This window comes from Xiphophorus hellerii, chromosome 8 (assembly GCF_003331165.1).
Source record: "Xiphophorus hellerii strain 12219 chromosome 8, Xiphophorus_hellerii-4.1, whole genome shotgun sequence".
In the NCBI taxonomy this organism is placed as follows: Eukaryota; Metazoa; Chordata; class Actinopteri; order Cyprinodontiformes; family Poeciliidae; genus Xiphophorus; species Xiphophorus hellerii.
The window spans coordinates 26,324,299-26,344,264 of NC_045679.1; the positions used below are offsets into that span (position 1 = coordinate 26,324,299).

At 39.2% G+C, this 19,966-nt stretch overlaps 1 protein-coding gene across 2 annotated transcripts in view; it reads left to right on the forward strand.

Moving 5' to 3' along the window:
* Positions 1-441: 441 nt before the first annotated feature.
* Positions 442-19,966, forward strand: part of zfyve16 (zinc finger, FYVE domain containing 16) — a 28,786-nt gene continuing 9,261 nt past the window's right edge. Inside the window, exons 1-10 of one of the 2 annotated variants that reach the window (XM_032569834.1) lie at positions 442-787; positions 3,641-3,748; positions 5,723-7,692; positions 9,627-9,723; positions 16,166-16,342; positions 16,471-16,601; positions 17,113-17,329; positions 18,686-18,808; positions 18,903-19,058; positions 19,138-19,362. In XM_032569834.1, coding sequence (XP_032425725.1) covers positions 3,679-3,748; positions 5,723-7,692; positions 9,627-9,723; positions 16,166-16,342; positions 16,471-16,601; positions 17,113-17,329; positions 18,686-18,808; positions 18,903-19,058; positions 19,138-19,362 — 3,166 coding nt within the window. In that variant the 5' untranslated portion in view covers positions 442-787; positions 3,641-3,678. Of the gene's footprint in view, positions 788-899; positions 922-3,640; positions 3,749-5,722; positions 7,693-9,626; positions 9,724-16,165; positions 16,343-16,470; positions 16,602-17,112; positions 17,330-18,685; positions 18,809-18,902; positions 19,059-19,137; positions 19,363-19,966 lie in introns of those variants that run through there. The other variant, XM_032569835.1, reaches the window with a different exon arrangement.

Here is a 19,966-nt window from a genome sequence, read left to right on the forward strand (position 1 = left end):
AAAACAAAAAAAAAACAACAACAAAAAAACAAACAAACAAACAAAAACACCTTCAGGTGCAAAAAGGTTCAAATATTGAGTTTCAAACTTTCATCTATATTGGACCAAGTGCATCATTCTTCGAACAAGATCGCCACCCGATGGTCCTAAACTGTTATTTCATTAGAAAATAAAAATCACGGACATCAAAAGGTTTAACATTTGATGTTCCCTAAATCCAGAGAATTATATATATATATAGACATGCCAGCTTATCTATGTTGTGATGCTCTTATTAATATACGAGGGAAAGAATTAATGGGTCATGGCTGAATTACTAAGATTCAGCCCGAGGGATATTTTTTGCTTTATATCACCATGGAAACTCATTCTGGAATCCCAACCTGCTTTTGGAGCAGCTGCTTTTCTGTTTCTCAATTTGGAGGTGGGGGGGGGGATTTTCTCCACGTTTTTTCTTTTACTTTTGACATATTATCAACGTCATTAAACCGGTCAAACGCAGTCTGTATCAACCCCGAGTGTTTATTCGCAGCTCGTTCTCAGGTGAACTTCTCCGACTGCGCTGCTCTCTCCCTGAAGCCGAGTGGATCTTGTGACCTCAGAGCCGACACTCTGTTCAAGATGGCCGTCTTGAGTGAAGAATTTACACCTCTCCTCTGAAACTAATCCAACAGTTAGCTGTCTTGGCAAGTTCAGTTCCGTGTTTAGAAAATGGCACGTCGACAGTGTCCTTGCTTGCTCCCGTTTTAAACCGGAACTGCTGAGGTCATGGAGTAAACCCGTCCAGGTAAGAGAAATCACCAACAAACCAGGTTAACCCACTGGGAGTTAGCAGCATTAGCATGCTAGCAATTCCTTTCACCATAAACGAGCTAACTTTAGCTACACCTGCATAAAGTACGGTAATTTCGATAACAGTAGGTAGGTTGTTGCTGGCTTTGTTTAGAGCAAGTAGTTAGTAGAAGACTGCGTAAAAATAGGCGTTTAATAGTGCTGTGAAGTGTGTCAGGTAGATGCTAAAGTTGTCTACTGCTTCTACATTTGACAGTTTTGTTAGCATGCTTGGTGTTTTTTTTTAAAGGGAACCCCGAAGTTTGGATAGAAGCTAACCAACAAGCGGACTTGTTAGCTTTTATCAGCCTTAAAAACCGAGAAACGGCAACACCAGTTAAATTTGGCCGTCGTGGATGTTGAGACGAGTTTGGTGACCCGTGATATTCTGCGCCGTGGCTCGCCTTTTAAACCTGTAACGTATTCTGTATTCTGTGGCAACTTCATACATCAGCAACCACAAACAACAAAACGAAAACCGGAGAAATTCCACAGGATAACATTTTGGAAAACACAACAAGAAACGCGTCTTAGACAGTTTATGTGTTTCATTTTATGACGGCAACATTTATATGATAAATTTTGAACTTTTACTTTATTTAACTTTAATTTTTAAATAGACTCGCCTTGTTCGACTTTCCTTTTTAACACCGTCTTCCTTCCAAACAGATAAAAAAAAACTGATTAATATAACAAAAACACAGTTATAGAGTTATTTCAATATAAAAGTAAAGCTTACAAGAATAGAGAAATATAAGTCAAACAATCTTTTTGAAGTACACATAGTATTATAAATACATATCACAAAAAAATAGACCTTTAAAATGTGATTTGACTAACAATAAAGTGTGTAGACAAAATGAACCTTATATTTTATACTGGTATGCAAACATAAGTGCCCCTTAAGTCAAGTCAGCCATCTTCAAGGGCTTGATCACTATTAGAATAGATGTCCATCATCTGACTTGTGTCCATCTCTGTAGCGCCACTCAGCTGCTGAGTTTTCCAAGAACTAAAGCATGTAGCGTGACTTGGAGGTCCAAACAAAGTCAGAGACGTATACAGAGTGAGCAGAAGCAGAGACAGGACAGTCTGTTGTTCACCACATCACACAGGGTGCCATTCAGCTGCACATACAGGCCTGCTGACAGAGAATCAGCAACCCAGAAGCTCAGAAAACCCAACTGCATTTTAATAAACATGAAATAACATAAATTACATTTTTAGAAAAAAAACAATCATTTTACAAAATACAAAACCATAAATATAGCAAGAAATCTGAGAAATGTATTTTCAAACCTTGTTTTCTGTTAGCTGATTCAAATTCATAGTCTTTTTGTTTTTAAAGATTAAAATAATTGTTTGTTTTTACATTGTTGAGTAAAATGTGATGACTGTTTACCCCTATATAAAGACCCGATTAATAATAAAAATGACTTACTTTTTCTGGTAAATATTAACCTGCCCTAGTAACTAGTGACTGTGTGACTCAGCAGGGAACAGAAACTTAGGTGGAATAATTAGGTGTTGCTGTGGTTTTATTGGTGCTATATTTTGTAGCTGTCATAACAAATCTAAAAAAAAAAAAATGTTTAATTTGAAATCTATATTCTAACCTTATTTCCAATGAAAGCATATAACTTTTTTTAAAAAACTACTTGAACACTGTTTTTGAATGTTTTGTTTTGCATTAACTTCCTCAGGTTGTGATTTGTCAGATTGCAGCTGCCAAGCTTTGCTATTTTTAGAACATATTTTAGGTCATTTTGTTTTTCTGACTCATTATTTTTAGCTACACCAAAAATATATCCTCAGAATTGAACCGGTTTGAGTCTTTCCTGATATTGTGCTCATTCATTTTTTGCATTGTTCATTTATTTTACATTCATATGTAAAATAATATGTGGTTTTGTTGTTTAGGTGCCAACATGTGTAAAAACTGGAACATGAACAAAGAAATCTCAAATGTTGTTTGTGTAAAACTTAAATAAGACATATATATATTGGGGGAAAAAAAAGCCTAAAACATTTTAGGAGAGATTGACAGTTAGGATGGGAAGACGGGTAAGCAAGTCTGCTCTACTTGTTTTTGGTTTGGCTTTATTCTCTTTTTAATTAAAAATTTATTACACAGTTTTAACTCCATGTTAGACATGGAAGCCTACTTTGATTTGGCAACAGGCTGAACACGAGTATTTATGGCTGCATCTGTGAAATATGTGGAGAAGGAAAAAAATCATTTAGATCTGGTCACATTGCAATTAGGCCTTTGCTTCAACAACACAAGCCTTTTCCAACCAATCACAACAGCCATGCGAAGACGTAGCTCACGGTTTTGACTGGAAACTTTTACTCTAAAGATACAGGAACCTGTTCGGGAACCAGCCACCGTATCTGGGGAAGTTTTCTTTCGTTTCCATGGCAGGAACCAGAGACAAATCAGACAAAAGCAGGCAGAAAATGGTTCTGCTAAAGAAGTAGGATTTCATTTGGATGGACTCCTGAACTAAACACAGAGATTCAGTGCTTTTGAATTGGGATGTGATGGTGAAGTAAATAAAATTTGTCGCTCCACGCTGGCTTAAATCTACAGCTTTTTGTTCATAATTTTGTGTGAGTAAAGCTAGCTAGAATCAGTACTCAAGACACAAACCAATGTGCTTCATTGCGGATTTACAATGCAACAAAATGTTGGATTCATTGTCTTTAATATTAGGAATTTTTATGTTTGCAGAAATTTCTGAAGGTTAGCTAAATGTATCGATTTTTTTTTTTCCTGCACAATGATAGTCTGGTTTTCTTTTAACAGGAACTGGAGCGATCCAGGGCCCTCTGTTGTAGGCCAGAATGGACAGCTTCTTCAAGGCAGCTGTTTGTGATCTGGACAAAGTTCTTGATGACTTCGAGCTCAATTCAGGTCAGACCACACCTCCACTAACTGCTGCTGTCATAATATGACTTTTCAAAATCAATACCATTCCTGGCACGGTAGGAAAAATAAAAGTAAGAACAACATAATCAGTTACAATATGACCTGCTTACGTGCAATAAGAAAAATGTAGATATGTCAGCAAACATCTGAATTAAAAAAAAACTATATGAGTACCACTTGCTAGAAGGTAAGGTAATTTTATTTATAGAGCACATTTTCAGCAACAAGGCAGTTCAAAGTGCTTTACATGAATTAGAAGGAAATACAAACAAAACATCAAATCAAAGGAAAGACAAAAAAGTAAAAGTATAGAACTACATAAAACTCCAGATGTTTAATAAGAATAAGTATTTCATAATTTAGAAACTAGTAGGGGTTTCTCTGGATTCTTGTTCTGATAAAACTAAATATTGGTTCTCCATGTATGATTCTATTAGTAAGTATAAAACTAAATGTTGGAGTGTTACGAGGTTTCCCAACATCATAAAGAGGCTTATAAACATCCTTCTAGCCTTTCCTGTTTGACTGGGCTGCAGGCAGAACGACACAAACTCAAATTTAGATTGACTTTAATTGACTGAATTGAATCTCTCTTCCTTGTTTTAACATGATATGATATAACAAGATTTAAAAAGTCTAAATTAAAACTTCTCCTCTAATCATTCATAGGAGCAGCAGCATGGTGTTTTTAGAAATATTTGTTAGATTTTTGTCAGGTGAACTATTAATAGACTATAAGGTTGGATCAAGTTTACAGGTTGACTCAGTAGATCTCTTTAATGAGCCGTAAATACAATCTTAAATGTAACAATTTAAAAAGTCCTGGTTCACACTGTCAAATCGCAAGCCAGAATCAGCATTGTGTTGTTTCAGGATTTCTTGAAACCTGCAGGTAGTACAATTCAATTGGTTGTTTTGTAGTCAGTTTTACAAAAGACTTCCCAGAAAAATCTATAAATTGTACTTCTTACAGAAATAAAGTAGAATGGAATTTTGAAATAAACACTTTTCTGTAATAATCCCGATTGTAATAAATAGTTTTCAGTGTAGAACTTGTATTTATGTACAGTTCTTTGAATGGTTTTGGCCCAGAAACTTTTTGTTTTGTTTTTTTGCAAAATGTTAATATTTCAAGTGATGGAACAAGTTTCTAAAATCAGACAAAGAGAATAGTTTTCTTTAAAGCCACCACCTAGTTTAAAATGCTCCTGTTTATAATAGCTTTATTCAACTAAGGGCTGAATGAAAATATATCATTTTTAATTATATATTGTCATTAAAAATCATAATATATCAATTGGCTGCTTCTGAATGGCATATATAATCTTATGTATTGGACTTACTTATTGGTTATATATTTTTCTTTTTATCAATTTTATTTCTAAATATTTGTAAATATTTAGCTTATTTGTTGTGTTTACATGTAATATGTAATTTTATGATTGGATAAACTGATCTGTTGTTGATATCGGAAATTGGTCAGATATCAGCCAAAACACAAGTATCAGATTATAACGGCTTTCATCTAAAAATCCAATATGAGAATGCTGATTGAAGCACTCCACTCCAGCATTTAGTCCACCCCAGGATTTTTATCCAGCAGCGCTTCTATCTGCATGCAGTCCCATTGGTTAATAATAAATTGGTCAGTTCTTCTCATACCCACTGTGGTTGACTATTGTTCTTGTTTTAGTAATGTTACTTGATCAAGCCTTTTCTAACATTCAAAACTGCAAAATAAGTAATAAAAGTGTGTATGATTCCTGCTTATATTGTACTGGCTAGATATTGGTATCGGAAAAATACTCAAAGCTGCGAAATCAATATCGTATCAGAAGCGAACAAAGTCGTTTTGGGACAGTCCTATAAATAGATTTACCATTTATTTTTCAGTAAAGTATTAGACTGTTTAGTATAGAAACGATTACCTTCATAACGTTTCTTCTTTTTGGATTGCAGAGGAACTTGAATGCAAGCCTGTTTTCCTGAAGCCCCCTGTCCACCCGTTCTCCTCACTGGGCCCTCAGGATTCCGCCTCAGAGGTCTCTAGTGCCTCAACAAGCCTCCCAGACCTCAATTCTCTTCACTATGGCTCTGCAAGAAGCTGTTCCGACAGCCCCGGCAGCCACCTCCAGGGCGCCGACGGTAGCGAGGTCAGAGGTCAGCCCCTGACCGGCGTCGACCTTCTGTCTTCCGTGGACCGCAGGCCTGCGAAAAGCTCGGCGCCCCCTTGCCCGGACAGAACTCTGAAACCAGTGTGCGACCTCGTAAACGACGCAAGCTCGGCCATCTTGGTACGGACCAACAGCCACGATGCATTCAGGGAGCTGGATGCGGCTGAACAGCAGATGGAGGAGGAGAAGGAGGCGCTGCTTGTGGACTTTGACACCCCCGTGGTCGCAAAGGTGGGGTCAGAGCTCAACTTGAACAGCATTACGGAGGAGCAAGCTTCTGCAGGGACCGATGAGTTGCATCAGCAGAGCAGCGGTTACTCTGCTTCACTCAGTTTGTTGGACATTATTTTCCCCGCAGCAGTAGAGAAAAGCTCAGAACCCATCGACGAGTCACAGTCGAGAACCGCAGAGTCTGCTGATGAAGACGAGAAAGAGAGCAAAGAGCAACCTTGCTTCTCCTCAGAGCAACCGGTGGAGAATTCCTTGAACCTCCATGAAACAAATCCTACAGAATCCAATAAACAAGCAACTTTATCAAACAAAGAGCATTCATTGGATAAGATGTTGGATGAAGGTGTAGCTGAGTCTACCGAAGGGTTGATGCATGAATCAAATGGCGAACCAGTCAGCTTATCATGCCTGCCGATAGCCATGTCAATGTGTGGCGCTCTGGTGAAGTCAAATACCTCGGAAGACAATTTGGAGGCAGCGGCAGAGCTTTGTGATGAGGCGGCGGCGTCTGAGGACGCAGAGACGGAGTCACTGTTGGCTCTGGAACTGAAGGATGACGCCAGAGACTCCACTAGGGATGATGACCCCTCTGATTCAGAGCAGATTCCAGAGCGCAGGCCATCTCCGGAGGGCCAACATGGCTCCCTAGAATCTACCGTTCCTGCAGAACTCCCTACCTCTGACCGTTTGGAGTCCAGTCCGGTCGATCCCGATCCCCCTGAGTTCGGTTTTGAGTATTTACCTGAGAGCGACCAGGCTGAGCTGCTGGTCACGGATGAAGAGTTGGACGCTTTCCTTCAGGCGCATGCCGAAGCGGAGCAGGGTGCGGGGGTTTCTTTCTGCAGCAGTGGCGGAGATTGCACCGAACCGAAGTGTCTCTCAGAGCCGGGCCAAGGTCTGGAAGAACAGCAGATCGAGAAAGGTCAACAAAGCTGCGGTCAGGATGGACGGGAAGACATGGAGGAACTGGCCTCTCAAGAAAGTTGCAGAACAACTGCTGCTACACCAGTATTACAAGACTCTTGTAGACCTTGCCAGGAAGACTCCTCTGGAGTCAGCTATTCTTTAACCAGCAACACTTCCCTGTCCCAGCACAGAAGTAGCTCCGATCAACAACACTCCTATGGAGGTGCGAGACCAAAACAGCCACACAGCCAAACTACCAGACCTCCACCTGCCGGAGAAGAAGGGGTGGAGCTTAATGCCTCTCCAACACCAGAAGACGAGGAGAGCCCAAGTCCTATAGAGGAGCACTCCAGATTCAGGGATTCCAACTCCAGCAATGCCTTTCAGAACCATCAGGACTTCTCCGTGGGGTTTGATGAACTCTCAGAGCCGCCTCCTTACCCTGGGGAGGAACCAGCGGCCGTTGCCAGATCAACAAGCTGGAAGAAGGACAGCATTGAGGAGCTGGGGAGCAGACAGCCGGAGTGGGTGCCAGACGCTGAAGCGCCTAACTGTATGAAGTGCAAGCAGAGGTTCACTTTCACCAAGAGGCGGCATCACTGTCGAGCCTGTGGGAAGGTAAGGCTTTTACATAGTGGGATGTGTTAATCATCCTTCATACAGTCTTCTTTTTCTCACAAAGAAACAGATTTATTAGTTGTCTTTCATATGGATGCATGATATATTGGCATCAACATCAGAATCTGCTTTTGTCTGTCATTTTTACTTAACAGTCTGACAAGTAAAACTTGTCTGAGATTATGAACTGATGTTTATTTCCATCTTGTTGCTCTTTATGTTTGCGTTTCTTTAGAGGCCGTTGGTTATGTGGTTTTTGTTCATGTGACCAAGATAGTGTCCCCAGGGGCTGGCTCCTAATCCCATTTCCAAACCTCCATAGTGCAGAGGAGGTGCATTTTAGGTTTCATTCACACCTTATTTAACCAAATAAGGTTGAACAGAAAGTCCAATTCGTTTTGGGAGATGTGAATGTGTAATTGAACTCTTGTCCGTCTGCAAACCTTGGTCTGGGTTCGGTTGAAGTGAACTGTGATACGGTTCAAATGCATTCAGGGCATTCTCGGTAAATACAATCAAAACAAACATGGGAGTCTAGCTGTAGCAGGGTAACTGGCTCACGGTCTTATATCAAAAGAAAAATTCTTCAGCCGCTAAAATCTGACCCCACTCTGTTTTTGTTTATATTTTGTGAAGAAGGAAGTTGCGGTCATGTCTTCTTTAGATGCTTTTGTGTGGTTTCCTTCAGTTGTTCTTGATGCAGCGCCCCCACAGCCAAGGAGGTGAACATGTTTTTCAAACAGTTTGGTTTGAAAGACAGTGAAATTGAACCACAGCAGCTGAAAATACAGCAAATGTTGCAGCTTTGGTCCCAAATAGGAATAAGTCTACCAGACTAACAAGTGTGAAAACACCCTTAATATTGCCCTGAACTGCAGCTTGCCATCTGCCTCCTAAAAGTTTATAAACATTATGTCATGTCACTGGCTACCAGACATTATGATTTCCCATTGATGATCATTAAATAACATTGATCAGCTGGTTCATTCAAGTAAACACAGAGGTTTGTCATTTTTCAACAACAAATTATAAATTAGTCAGATGGGAGGATGGAGCTAAATACCTGGCAACCGTGGAAAGAAATCTTGTTAGAGGTTGCAAAAGGCTTTAGACTGGCACAGAGGTTCTTCTTCCAGCCTTAAATATGTAGATGGAAAGGCTGATAATCATGTTGGAAGATATATGGTGTCTCAAAAGACTTGCGGCTGTCATGGCAACAAGAGGTTGTTCTACGACGTTTTGACTTATATGATCTGAATTACACTTTTCAGATTTTCATTTAGTAAAAAAACAATAAAAGATCAAAGACATTCTTCTCTGAATTGGTCTGTCACAGAAAATAAATAAAATACTCCTAAGCTTCTGGTAAAGTGACAAAATATGAAAAGTATGAATTGTGTCTAAATCTTCCTTAATTATGATCAATAACCTTATTAATGAACCAATTTGTTTCTGTCCATTTGTTTTTATATTCCTGCTCTCTCAACCAACCTAATTTTCTGTGAGCTGAATCGTTTGTTTTGTTTTTGTTGTTCTCCGGTGTCTGTGCCCCAGAAATAGTTAAAACGATAGATTTCATCTCAGAGCTAAAAATAGCCCTATGGCAAAGAGCATGAGTCAGCGGTTCTTTTTCCAGCTCCTCTTTAGACCTCCGCTGAGCCTTGCATCCTGGAGCCAGCGGCTAAGTCCTCCAAGGAGCGGCGATTAAAGCAGGACTGGAAGCCGGCGCTCAGGATGCCATTGTTTACAGCTCAGACGACATGATTTGCCGCTGCTACTCCTGCTGCTATTGCTGCTGCTGCTGTTGCTGCTGCGCGGGGCCGCACGAACATGTCAGGATGCTCTCTGAATAGTTTTCATTCCGCCTTTCTCTCTCTGTGTGTCCGCTAGAGTGAATCGGTGTTGCCTTCATTGTGGTTCTCTTTCTGTGGCAGGTGTACTGCGCTGGGTGCTGCAACAGAAAGTGTAAGCTGAAGTACCTCGACAAGGAGGCTCGAGTGTGCGTCCTCTGCTTTGATACCATACACAAAGGTAAGAGGAACGCTTTTCATCTGCCCATGGGCGTTATTGCAGTGACAAAATCAAAGGATAGATGATTCATTGTTCAGTTGTTAACACCCTCCCCTTCCCCCACCGAGATTAGCCTTTAGCACACAGATCGTCAGGTCTTCATTGACTATAGCGGCACAAAAATTAAATTCTCAGGATTTGTTTTTAGTGAGAAATGTTTACATTTTAGTTGCAAGTGGATCTGGGTGCATAATCGGCCATAAACAATTCAAAGTAGTAGTAGTAGGAATAACATTATTATTATTATAAAAATCTTAACATAGTAATAATAGTAATTATAATAACCATAATATTAATAGCATCATAACTGTTATTTTCATAGTATTATACATATTTGTAACAATATTTTAACAATAATACAGTAATAATAATGGTAATAATTATCATCACAATGTCCTATTAGTATTATCATAGTGAAAATAGCAATATTATTTATTATTTTATTAACAATTATATTAACATTATAGTAAAAAATAATAGTGTTATAATTATAGTAATTATAATATCTGTCTTAATCTCTCTACGCTAAGCATTTATTATAGTTATTATAATACAATTAATAGTAATATTATTAAGTGTGATAATGTTGTTGTATGATGATATAATAACAATTATTATGTTATTATAGTAATATACACTCTTATTATTATAACAGCAGTAAAATATTACATATATAAAGTAAAAAAATATATATAATTCTATTAACAGTTATATAATACTAACAGCGTTATTATAATTACTGGAGCAACAACAATAATTGTAATAGTAACATTTATAGTGATAATTATAGTAGTAATAGAAATAACAGGATTAAAATAATTTCTTAATATTGTGAAGTAAATCAGTGGATTAGTTGGTTCTTATTCTCATTTTGATAAGATTATGTGTGATACTAGAGGTGTTGGGTGTTTTGGACATATTGGCAAACTTTCTCCTTTGAGTTGTATGGCCTGGTCAGGTGGAAAAGGAATCGACCATTTTGCCGGTTCTGCTTGACTGGGGTACTGGTGGTTTCAAGCAAACAGAAAAATACATGGAACAAAGATAATGCAATATTTAAAGCATTATTGTAAGCAGTAAGTGAACATATTTTCTGAGAGTCAGAACTTGTCAAAATTGTCTTCTGGGTAGTTTACAGGCCAGAGCAGCAATGCTAAATAGCTGTGTACGGTTCTCAGAAAGGTTTCTGCTTTGTCCTTTATGCTCATAAACACACGCCATATAACAGACAGAAACTGAAGTAGTCATGTAATATTCCTAGAATCCCGGCCTCGCTCCGTCACTTTGCTCTTTTCCTTGTCTTGTAGCTTTGTGATGTTGATGCACTTGGTTAAACCTTATCTGTGATAGCAGTTGACAATGTTAGCTAGCTTCCGATGAGTCAGCTTTTCTACGTATTTCCAAATCTCTGTCTGCTTTAATGTGAGTGGTACAACTTTATTTTTGGAAATGCACCTTATTTATTGATCTAATCAATTCCTGTATTGTCCCCTACACCGCGTTCCAAATTATTATGCAAATTGGATTTAAGTGTCATAAAGATTGAATTTTTTGTTGTGCTATTAAATTTCTAGATGGTATTGTGTGTCAGGGCTCTTTGAATCACTCTAATTAATTTCAGAGAGCTGGTTGATTAGTTTGTCTGGTGAGCTCAATTAAAGGAAATCTACTTAAGAAGGATGTTCCACATTATTAAGCAGGCCACAGGTTTCAAGCAATATGGGAAAGAGAAAGAATCTTTTCTGACGAAAATCATCAGATAGTGTAGTGCCTTATGACAAGGTATGAAAACATTAGATATTTAATGAAAACTGAAGCGTTACTGTACTGTGAAGAGATTTGTGGCTGATTCAGAACAAAGATGGGTTTGTACAGATAAAGGCAAAATGAGGAAGGTTTCTGTTAGACACATTCATTGGATTAAGAGAGCAGCTGTTAAAATGCCTTTACAAAGCAGCAAACAGTTATTTGAAGCTGCTGGAGCCTCTGGAACCTCAAGGTGGAGGATCCTCCAGAGGCTTGAGGTGCATCAACCTACTATTGGGCCCCTAACCAGAGCTCACAAGCAGAAACGGTCCAGTGGGCCCAGAAGATTAATTTTCAGACTTGTTCACTGATGACTGCTGTGCAACCCTGGATGGTCCAGATGGATGCAGTAGTGGATCGGTGGTGGATGGCCACTACATCCCAACATGGCTGTGACATCAGCAAGGAGGTGGTGGAGTCATGCTTTGGGCTGAATTCATGAGGAGAGAATCATTCTTCGGTCCTTCAGAGTCCCTGAAGGTGTGAAAATGACCTCAGCAAAGTAGATGGACTTTCTGACTGATCACTTTCTTTCATGGTTCAAAAGAAAGAGCCGAACCTTCAGTAGCAAAATCATCTTCATACATACAATGCTGCAAGGAATACCACTGTGTCATTGGCTGCTATGGGCATAAAAGGGGAGAAACTCATGGTGTGACCTCTGACCTCAACCCTATTGAGAACCTTTGGAGTTTCCTCAAGCAGAAGATCTGAGGGTGGAATGCAGTTCATATCCAACCAGCAGCTCTGGGAAGATTTTCTGACATCCTGCAAAGAAATTCAAGCAGAAACTTTCCACAAACTCACGAGTTCAATGGATCAAGAATTGTGCTGTGATACCAAAAAAGGTCCTATGTTAACATGTAACTTGGCCTGTTATGATGTTTTTGATTGAAATAGCTTTTGATTTTACTACATGTGACCACGTATTGCTGCACCTTCAAAGAATGACCGAATGCAGTTCTTTATAATCCATAAAATGTTTAGAAAATCTGCTGAGCATAATAATTTAGAACAGTTCATTTTGAGTTTTTTATTTTTGAAAAAAATCCTGTTCTCATGGGGAGCTTTGTTCAGTAAAATTTGATTTATACTGTAATAGTTCATGACTTGAAAATTATACTGACCATCATTTTTCTTAAATGCATTGACCATGCAAAATCTGAGAAAATATCACTTGCATAATAATGGAGAGAAAACAAATTAGCATTAGTGCTTCACAAACTCTTCCACACATCAGCAGGAACAAGATACAAACTTTGTATTGTCAAACACATCACTGTTTTAAATGACTTTAATGTAGCCCCACATATTTCTCTCTGTGTATGTGTGATGTCTGCATCTTGATCTTTATCATATATAACATTTGTATTTTAATCTTAGTTTGTTACCCAATCTAAACCCCTCCGGTTGTTGCAATGGTTATTTTGGGGGGATTTCTATGCCCTAAAATGACAGATTTTTGCAGGACCTTTTTCTTAAAGTAAGGGATTTTTTCTTAGTTTTATTTTTGGCATAACATGGTCTTGCAAAAAAGCTGAAATTTCTTCACATAACCTTCTCAAAAATACTGGATTTTAACAAAGTTAATATTTAAAGTGCAAATAACATTTCCAATAACCGTATTTTTGCAAATTGTAAGTCGCTCTGGAGTATAAGACACATTAAATCAAAGTATGTGGAAGAGAAAATAAAACATACCAGACATTCATGTAAGCAAACTAACGGCTTAATGTTTTGGGATCTTCCAAACTAAAAAGATCTTTAAATTCATCATATCCATCATGCAGACTCTTCTCTGTCCTGCTTGTCCGGTAATTTATCTGATGGTGATTAACCTGATTAACCATCCAGACTATATATAAAAAAAGTGTGACTTTTATAGTCCAGAAAATATAGTTCCTTCTTGAAATGGCAAATCAAATCACGTCCTGAGAAGTAGACAAAGTGCAAAAGAAGCATAATATTGGTCACCCAAGTTAACATGAACTGTTTACACAATACAGACAAATCCTGCTGAACAGAAAACCGACATTATCTATTTGCAAAGGTCTGAAAACCAGGCACTGTCCCCTGGACTGACCGACAGACCCTCCCACCAGGTCACCTTTGAACATGTGCACTACTGCTACATTGTCACTACATTTAGCTGCTTTTCAAACAAACAAAAAGTTATCGGCCAAAATTGGTCAGGCATTTTAAAGATTTGTGATCTGCCAGAAAACTGCCCTTAATACCCAGGGGTCAGTACACCCCTAGGTATTAAATATTTCATTTATAATACAAAGTGATTCAAAGGTTTTCTTCTAAATATTGAAGCAATTCTATAAAGAATTGTTTGTATGTGTAAAACTATTACGAAGTCAATGCTTGGCTGAAGTATAAAGGAATCTTTTTATATTTTATGTCTGCAGCTGGGACAGGAGGGAGGTGATGGATGGAGGGGGAAGAGAAGAGGAAGGAGAATTAGAGCACGACTCTGTTTTTGTCCTTCATTTTTATGGGTGTGTGTGTTCTTGTGACTGGTCCAGGACCAGCTTAACGCAGCAGACATGTGATGCTCACACGCTGCCTGAATAAAAATAATAATAATTTTAAAAAAAACAACAAGGTTGATCCACTTTCACAGCTTGTATTTGCTGTTGTGGTGCAGTGGGTTGGGGTCTCCTCTCCTCCGTTCTTACGTCAACTTGTAAAAGCTTGCTGCGCTCACACACACTCTCACAGCAGCCTGCGGCTAACAGCCCATTAATGCTAACAGCACACTCCTGGAAATCGACGTTTGTGAAAAGCTGTGCTGGTTGTGCCTGAGGTCAGCCTGAGGAATAGGCTGGGGATGATTTGGACTGATTGAGTTGTAACAGACGACACAATGAGGAGGCAAGATGTGGATCACTCAGAACTTTGGTCTGCTTTTTTGCTTTAGATTCATGCAGAAGCCTTTCTGGCGTGTGTGTGAGGATGGACCCTGTATCACTGATGACTATTAACTAGTGTTCTAATTATCCTGCATGTCAAAGTAGAAGTATTTCTTTCTTGTGTGTTTTCATTTATTTTATATGTAAAATAGTCGTAGCAGTTGTAAAACACATGCTTCAAAAGCCATTTCCATTTCAAATGTGCGCAAAACTTTGACGATGTTCCTCTAATGTCGGAAAACAAATCAAAATTTTGCTATTGTGGTGCTTTGGTTAAATGCGATAAGTCTTTAAAAAACATGCCCTTCCACTTCCTGTCTTCTTATTCTTCATGGTTTCCGCCAGTAGCAACATGCTGTTGTTTATCATGCGTCTCGTGTAATTCAGAAACATTGCTTCCATTGCAGTTTTGCAAATTACACAAATTTCAATAAGCACCTCTTTCTAGCGCCAAAACGTTTTATTGAACTTTTTTTGAAATTTCCGTGTTTCTTTTAACCATGTTTGTTTTTGTAATTCCAATTTTGCAAACTAACGGCTTAATGTTTCGGGATCTTCCAAACTAAAAAAATCTTTAAATTCATCATATCAATCATGCAGACTCTTCTCTGTCCTGCTTGTCCGGTAATTGATCTGATGGTGATTAACCTGAAAAACTATGACAATGTGGAAAAAGATAAGTCAGGAAAAGAGGGGTTTGTTGTAATGCCTGTGGTCAAATCAATGGCCAGCAATTGTATCACAAATGTTTTCCTTTTGTAGCCATAGAGACAGACTAAGTCTGAAGTGAGTTTGATAAATTCGCAGGATTGTCTGGAGTGGAAGGTTTAAATATTTATGTTACACATTCAGTGTTTCCTCAGAAGGTGAAGTTGAAGCTTTCTGAGGTCAGTTTTTCCTAGAAAACGCTCCTGTTCTACATGGTGTTTAAAGTTAATGGGTCAGGGCTGCAGCCTAGATATTCATTACTACTCTGAGGTTTTACCTTAACCTTCACTTTACCTGCAGCTGTAATATATCAAGATTTTATTTCACTTTCAGGAGACAGACATTTTCTCTTGATTGTTAGCCACTCAGAATGAACACATTTTTATGAATTATGTTTTAGTCTTAAAAAATGCAGGAAGTATTTGTTTGCCTGAAGTGGGTCATCACCTTACAAAAATAGTTTGTTTTTTTCCCTTTTTTGAATTTCTTATTTATTGTTTTTGTATTTGTAACATGTTTGCAGGCTGTCAGCACCTCCTCTAAACCCAACTTGACATAGGTCTTTATTAGAGATGCACTCATAATTTCCTTAATTTTGTGAGATTGGTGATCGGCCGATACTTACATGTGAGACCAATTTCATCCACTGATCTTTTCTACCTCACCAAAGGTCTAAAAATCAGCCACTGTCCTCTTCTGTTCTGCCATGAGAGAGGTTTGACTGTTAGCCCTGCCCACCAGGTCATGTCTGCACGTTTGCAGTTAACAACAGTCACTCCACTGTTATCAATTCAGCATTTTTCTCGCTATATTTGACAACATTTCAGTCAAAACAAAAATCAGTATTGGCCAAATTTGGAATTGGCAGGTTAGGCTTTTTAAAAGTCGGTAATCATCGATCGACCTGAAAACTGCTATCGGTGCGCCCCTAATAAAATGCCTTCTTTTCTATCAACCTATTTGTGTTTCAGCCCAGGCCCTGGAGCGGATGATGAGTCCCACGGGCCCGAGCCCGAACCCCAACGTCCCGTCTGAGTACTGCAGCACCATTCCCCCTCTGCAGCAGGCTCGCGCGGCCGGAACGCTGAACTCCCCCCCGCCCACCGTCATGGTCCCTGTCTCTGTTCTCAAACACCCCAACAATGACGGTACGCATGATGACGCGTGCTTGATGGCTAATCTTTGATTCTGTTTATAGCCCGTAGTTTGATTTTTGCCTTGTTTCTCTGAAATGTTCACATTGAAGAAATTCCCGTTTCTCTGTCTGTCATATCAGCTTGTCCACGTGAGCAGAAGCGCGTTTGGTTCGCTGACGGTATCTTGCCCAATGGGGAGGTGGCAGACACGGCCAGGCTGTCGGTGACGAGCCACAGGAGCTCCCAGGAGTTCAGTCCAGACCCGGAAACCGTAAGACAAACATCCACAAAGCTTCCCACCCATTCCTCCTACTCAAAACAGTGTTAACTAAGGGCGGGAGATATGGAAAAATTATAATATTGCAAATTTTTGTCATCTGAAATCATGATTTAGTTGTTTTTTTTTATGAATCCAAGCTGCTTAAAGCAACTAGAATATTCTGGAAGCTGAGGAGTCAAGTTGCTTTCCTCTGCATTTAGTGAGGACAAAACATGAAGGTCCAAAATGCAGCAACATTAAACACTTTATTCTCTTTAGGGGAAATATATCCACTTGACTTACACTAACGTCTGTTTGCATCTGTGTTGGTCAATCCTTTATATTACATTTGATGGCAAAAAGAAGAAAAGTTTTTAAAACTATGGCAAAATAGTACATTTTTGTGTTGATTTAATTTTGGTTTTTAACCAAATGTTTTGAACTTTGGCTTGTTTAAATGTTTGTTTTTTTTAAAAAAAGAAAGCATATTGTTGTAGCCTGGGATGATCATCTCTTATTTCAGTCTGGCTCAGCTGGGTTGGACCCTGGAGGTGGTGCCCCATCCGTCCCTGAAGCCCCTATAGTCGAGCCGGTGGCGCGAGCTCCGGTGTCTGGACCCTGGGATTACGGGTTGCTTTCTGGAATTGGTTCTTCAGTGACAAGGGTTCCCAGTCTGCTACCAGACAGTCAGGATGAGCTGCCTCCTCTGCTCATCACCACCGGAGAAGATGACGGAGAAGGTGTGTGAAATAAGAAATCAGTAACTGAAAGTTGCTGTAAGATTAAATTTACACTGAGCAATATAAATTAACCCCTAACAAATGGCAAAAGGAAGAACAGAATTCTCAGCAGGAGATGATCAGCTTTGGGAATACGTAGTGTGCTAATTACATTAGTCTTGTCTGTTTGACTCATGGAGACCACATCCAATCAAAATCCTGACTTATACATGTCTTAAATTAATGGAAAAGCAAAAATTCAATGACTGTTTATTGTAATATCACCCATCACAGAAGAAGTTAAGCAAGCCAGTGTGCTGCAAATAGTGTATAAGCTAGAAGCAGCTAAAATGCTAAGCTTTGCTAAAATGGTGTCAATAACATGTGGCCCATCACTACCATATTGACTAACTCCATTCAGTATGCAGACATTATTGTAGAAGCTGAAATTAGCAATACTAAGATTAGCTAAAGTGTAGTCAATAGCATTTGTTGTATCATGAGTATGTTGACTTACATTCACTGAGTCCATTCAGCATGTTAAGGTTACCTTTATATCAAATTAACTACAATGCTAATGTCAACTTAACCACTACTAGTATATAGGTTATAACTGACATGTTGACTAACATCGACTTACTCCATTCAGTATGCAAACATTAGTGTATAAAGCTAAAATTAGATAAAATGCGAATGTTAGCTAAAAAGCTGTTGGCATGTGAGCTGACAGTAGCATGTTGAACTCCAGTAACATATTCCATACTGTATGCAAACATGTGGTGAAATTAGCTAAAATAATGTTGTAGCATGTGAGCCATCAATCATCAAGTAACATTGTCTTACTCCATTTAGAATACAGAGTACAAGCTAAGTTTAGCTAAAATGCTGTCATTAGGATGTGGGCTATCACTGTCATGTTGACTAACATTGACTCACTCCATTCAATATGCTATTCTTAGCTATTATATAATATTTGCTATAAAGCTAATGTTAGCATGAGGGCTATTACTAGAATGTTGACCTGCTAGCTTTCCTAAGGGAACAGGATAGTTTTAGATGTTAGAGTGCTTTATACATAGCTACGGCTCTTATTGTGAAAGTTTGCTGTATTAACTCTATAACATGGAGGTATAAAGCCCGGTGTTATGGGATAAATTTGATTAGCAGTTAGCAGGTCTAATGACCAGCTGGAGCAGAGTCTCTACCCCATGCTGCATCACAGTTTGATTGCGCATTCACACCTCCTCAAACAAACTTGATTTTCTAAGCAAACCAACTAGTTTGATTAAATCGGTCTAAACAAGGCAGGTGTGAACGCACCCTCTGTCTGGACCTTCAGGAACTGTTAGCTCACACCGCCCTGTGTTTGATGCTTAGATGTTTTGGTGGAGGAGAGTCCAGCTCCCTGTCAGATCCGACACCTGTTGGAAGAAGGAGGTCCGCGTCCTCTGACTTTCGTTCTGAATACCAACCTCCTTGTAAACGTCAAACTGGTTACCTGTGAGTAGAATTGTTTGTTTCCGGCTTGAATGTTTCTCATCATGAAACAGAGCACCTTCCTCCTGCCTTCTCACTCCTTGCTGTTCCCAAACAGATGGCGGCAGGCAGTGCTGGTGCGTCGGCTCTAATGGACTGCAGGCTCTGGGACAGAAAGAGTTGGTGTTTCTGTTGGAGTGTTTGTCAGGAGAAAAAACGCTTCCAAGAGACCTCTTCTCACTTTATCTCAGCGTTTACCAAGATGCCCAGAAAGGTAACCGGTTCACACGGGGCCTTACTAGAACATTCAAAAAGCATCTCCAAAAAGCTACAAACCTCATTATCTGTTACAGGGAAGTTTGTGGAGGAACTGGATAACATTACGTTCACAAGCAGCTTCCTGGACAGCAAAGATCATGCAGGAATGCTGTTCTTCTCCCCCAGCTGTCAGTCTCTGGACGGCCTCACGCTGCCTCCACAGCCGTTCCTGTTCGGCCTGCTCATCCAGAAGCTGGAGGTTCCCTGGGCCAAAGTGTTCCCGCTCAGACTGCTGCTACGGCTTGGAGCCGAATATGACAGTGTGTGATTTGCTTCTGCTTTTTTCTTTCTTTTTCTTTTTTTTTGTACAACACAGCTGGGATCATGTCCGCTGTTCACTAGCACAGATTCCCTTTTTTTCCATACAGATAACTAAAGTTCAATATCAGCCGATGCATAAAAGCAGTGCTGAATTGACTTAAAACATTTCTTATTTTACATAAATGCACTGAGTTACACATTTATTTGGTAACTCTGCACCAGTACAGCACACCTAACTACACCAATAACTTCACAAGCTTGGTCAAACATGTAAAAGTAACACATTGTTTTTCAGTCAGTGCAGTTAGAACAATGTAAAATAATTAAGAAACTTACCTTCTGCAACAAACGTTTTTTCAGATAGTTCAGAAAGTGCACTTATGAATTCTAAATAAAATGCCAAATAAATAAAACATGACGTTTCTCAGAACACAAAGCGTAGAATTTGGCTGAATAGATCTTCCCTTTTAGATTGGACACATTGTTGCCAGTACCCAATCTGGAATTTTTTTCAATATCTGGACCAATCCAGATATTTATATCAGATCGGTTTATATCTCTACTGTTCACACACACACACACAGCTGACTGACGTGCTATTTC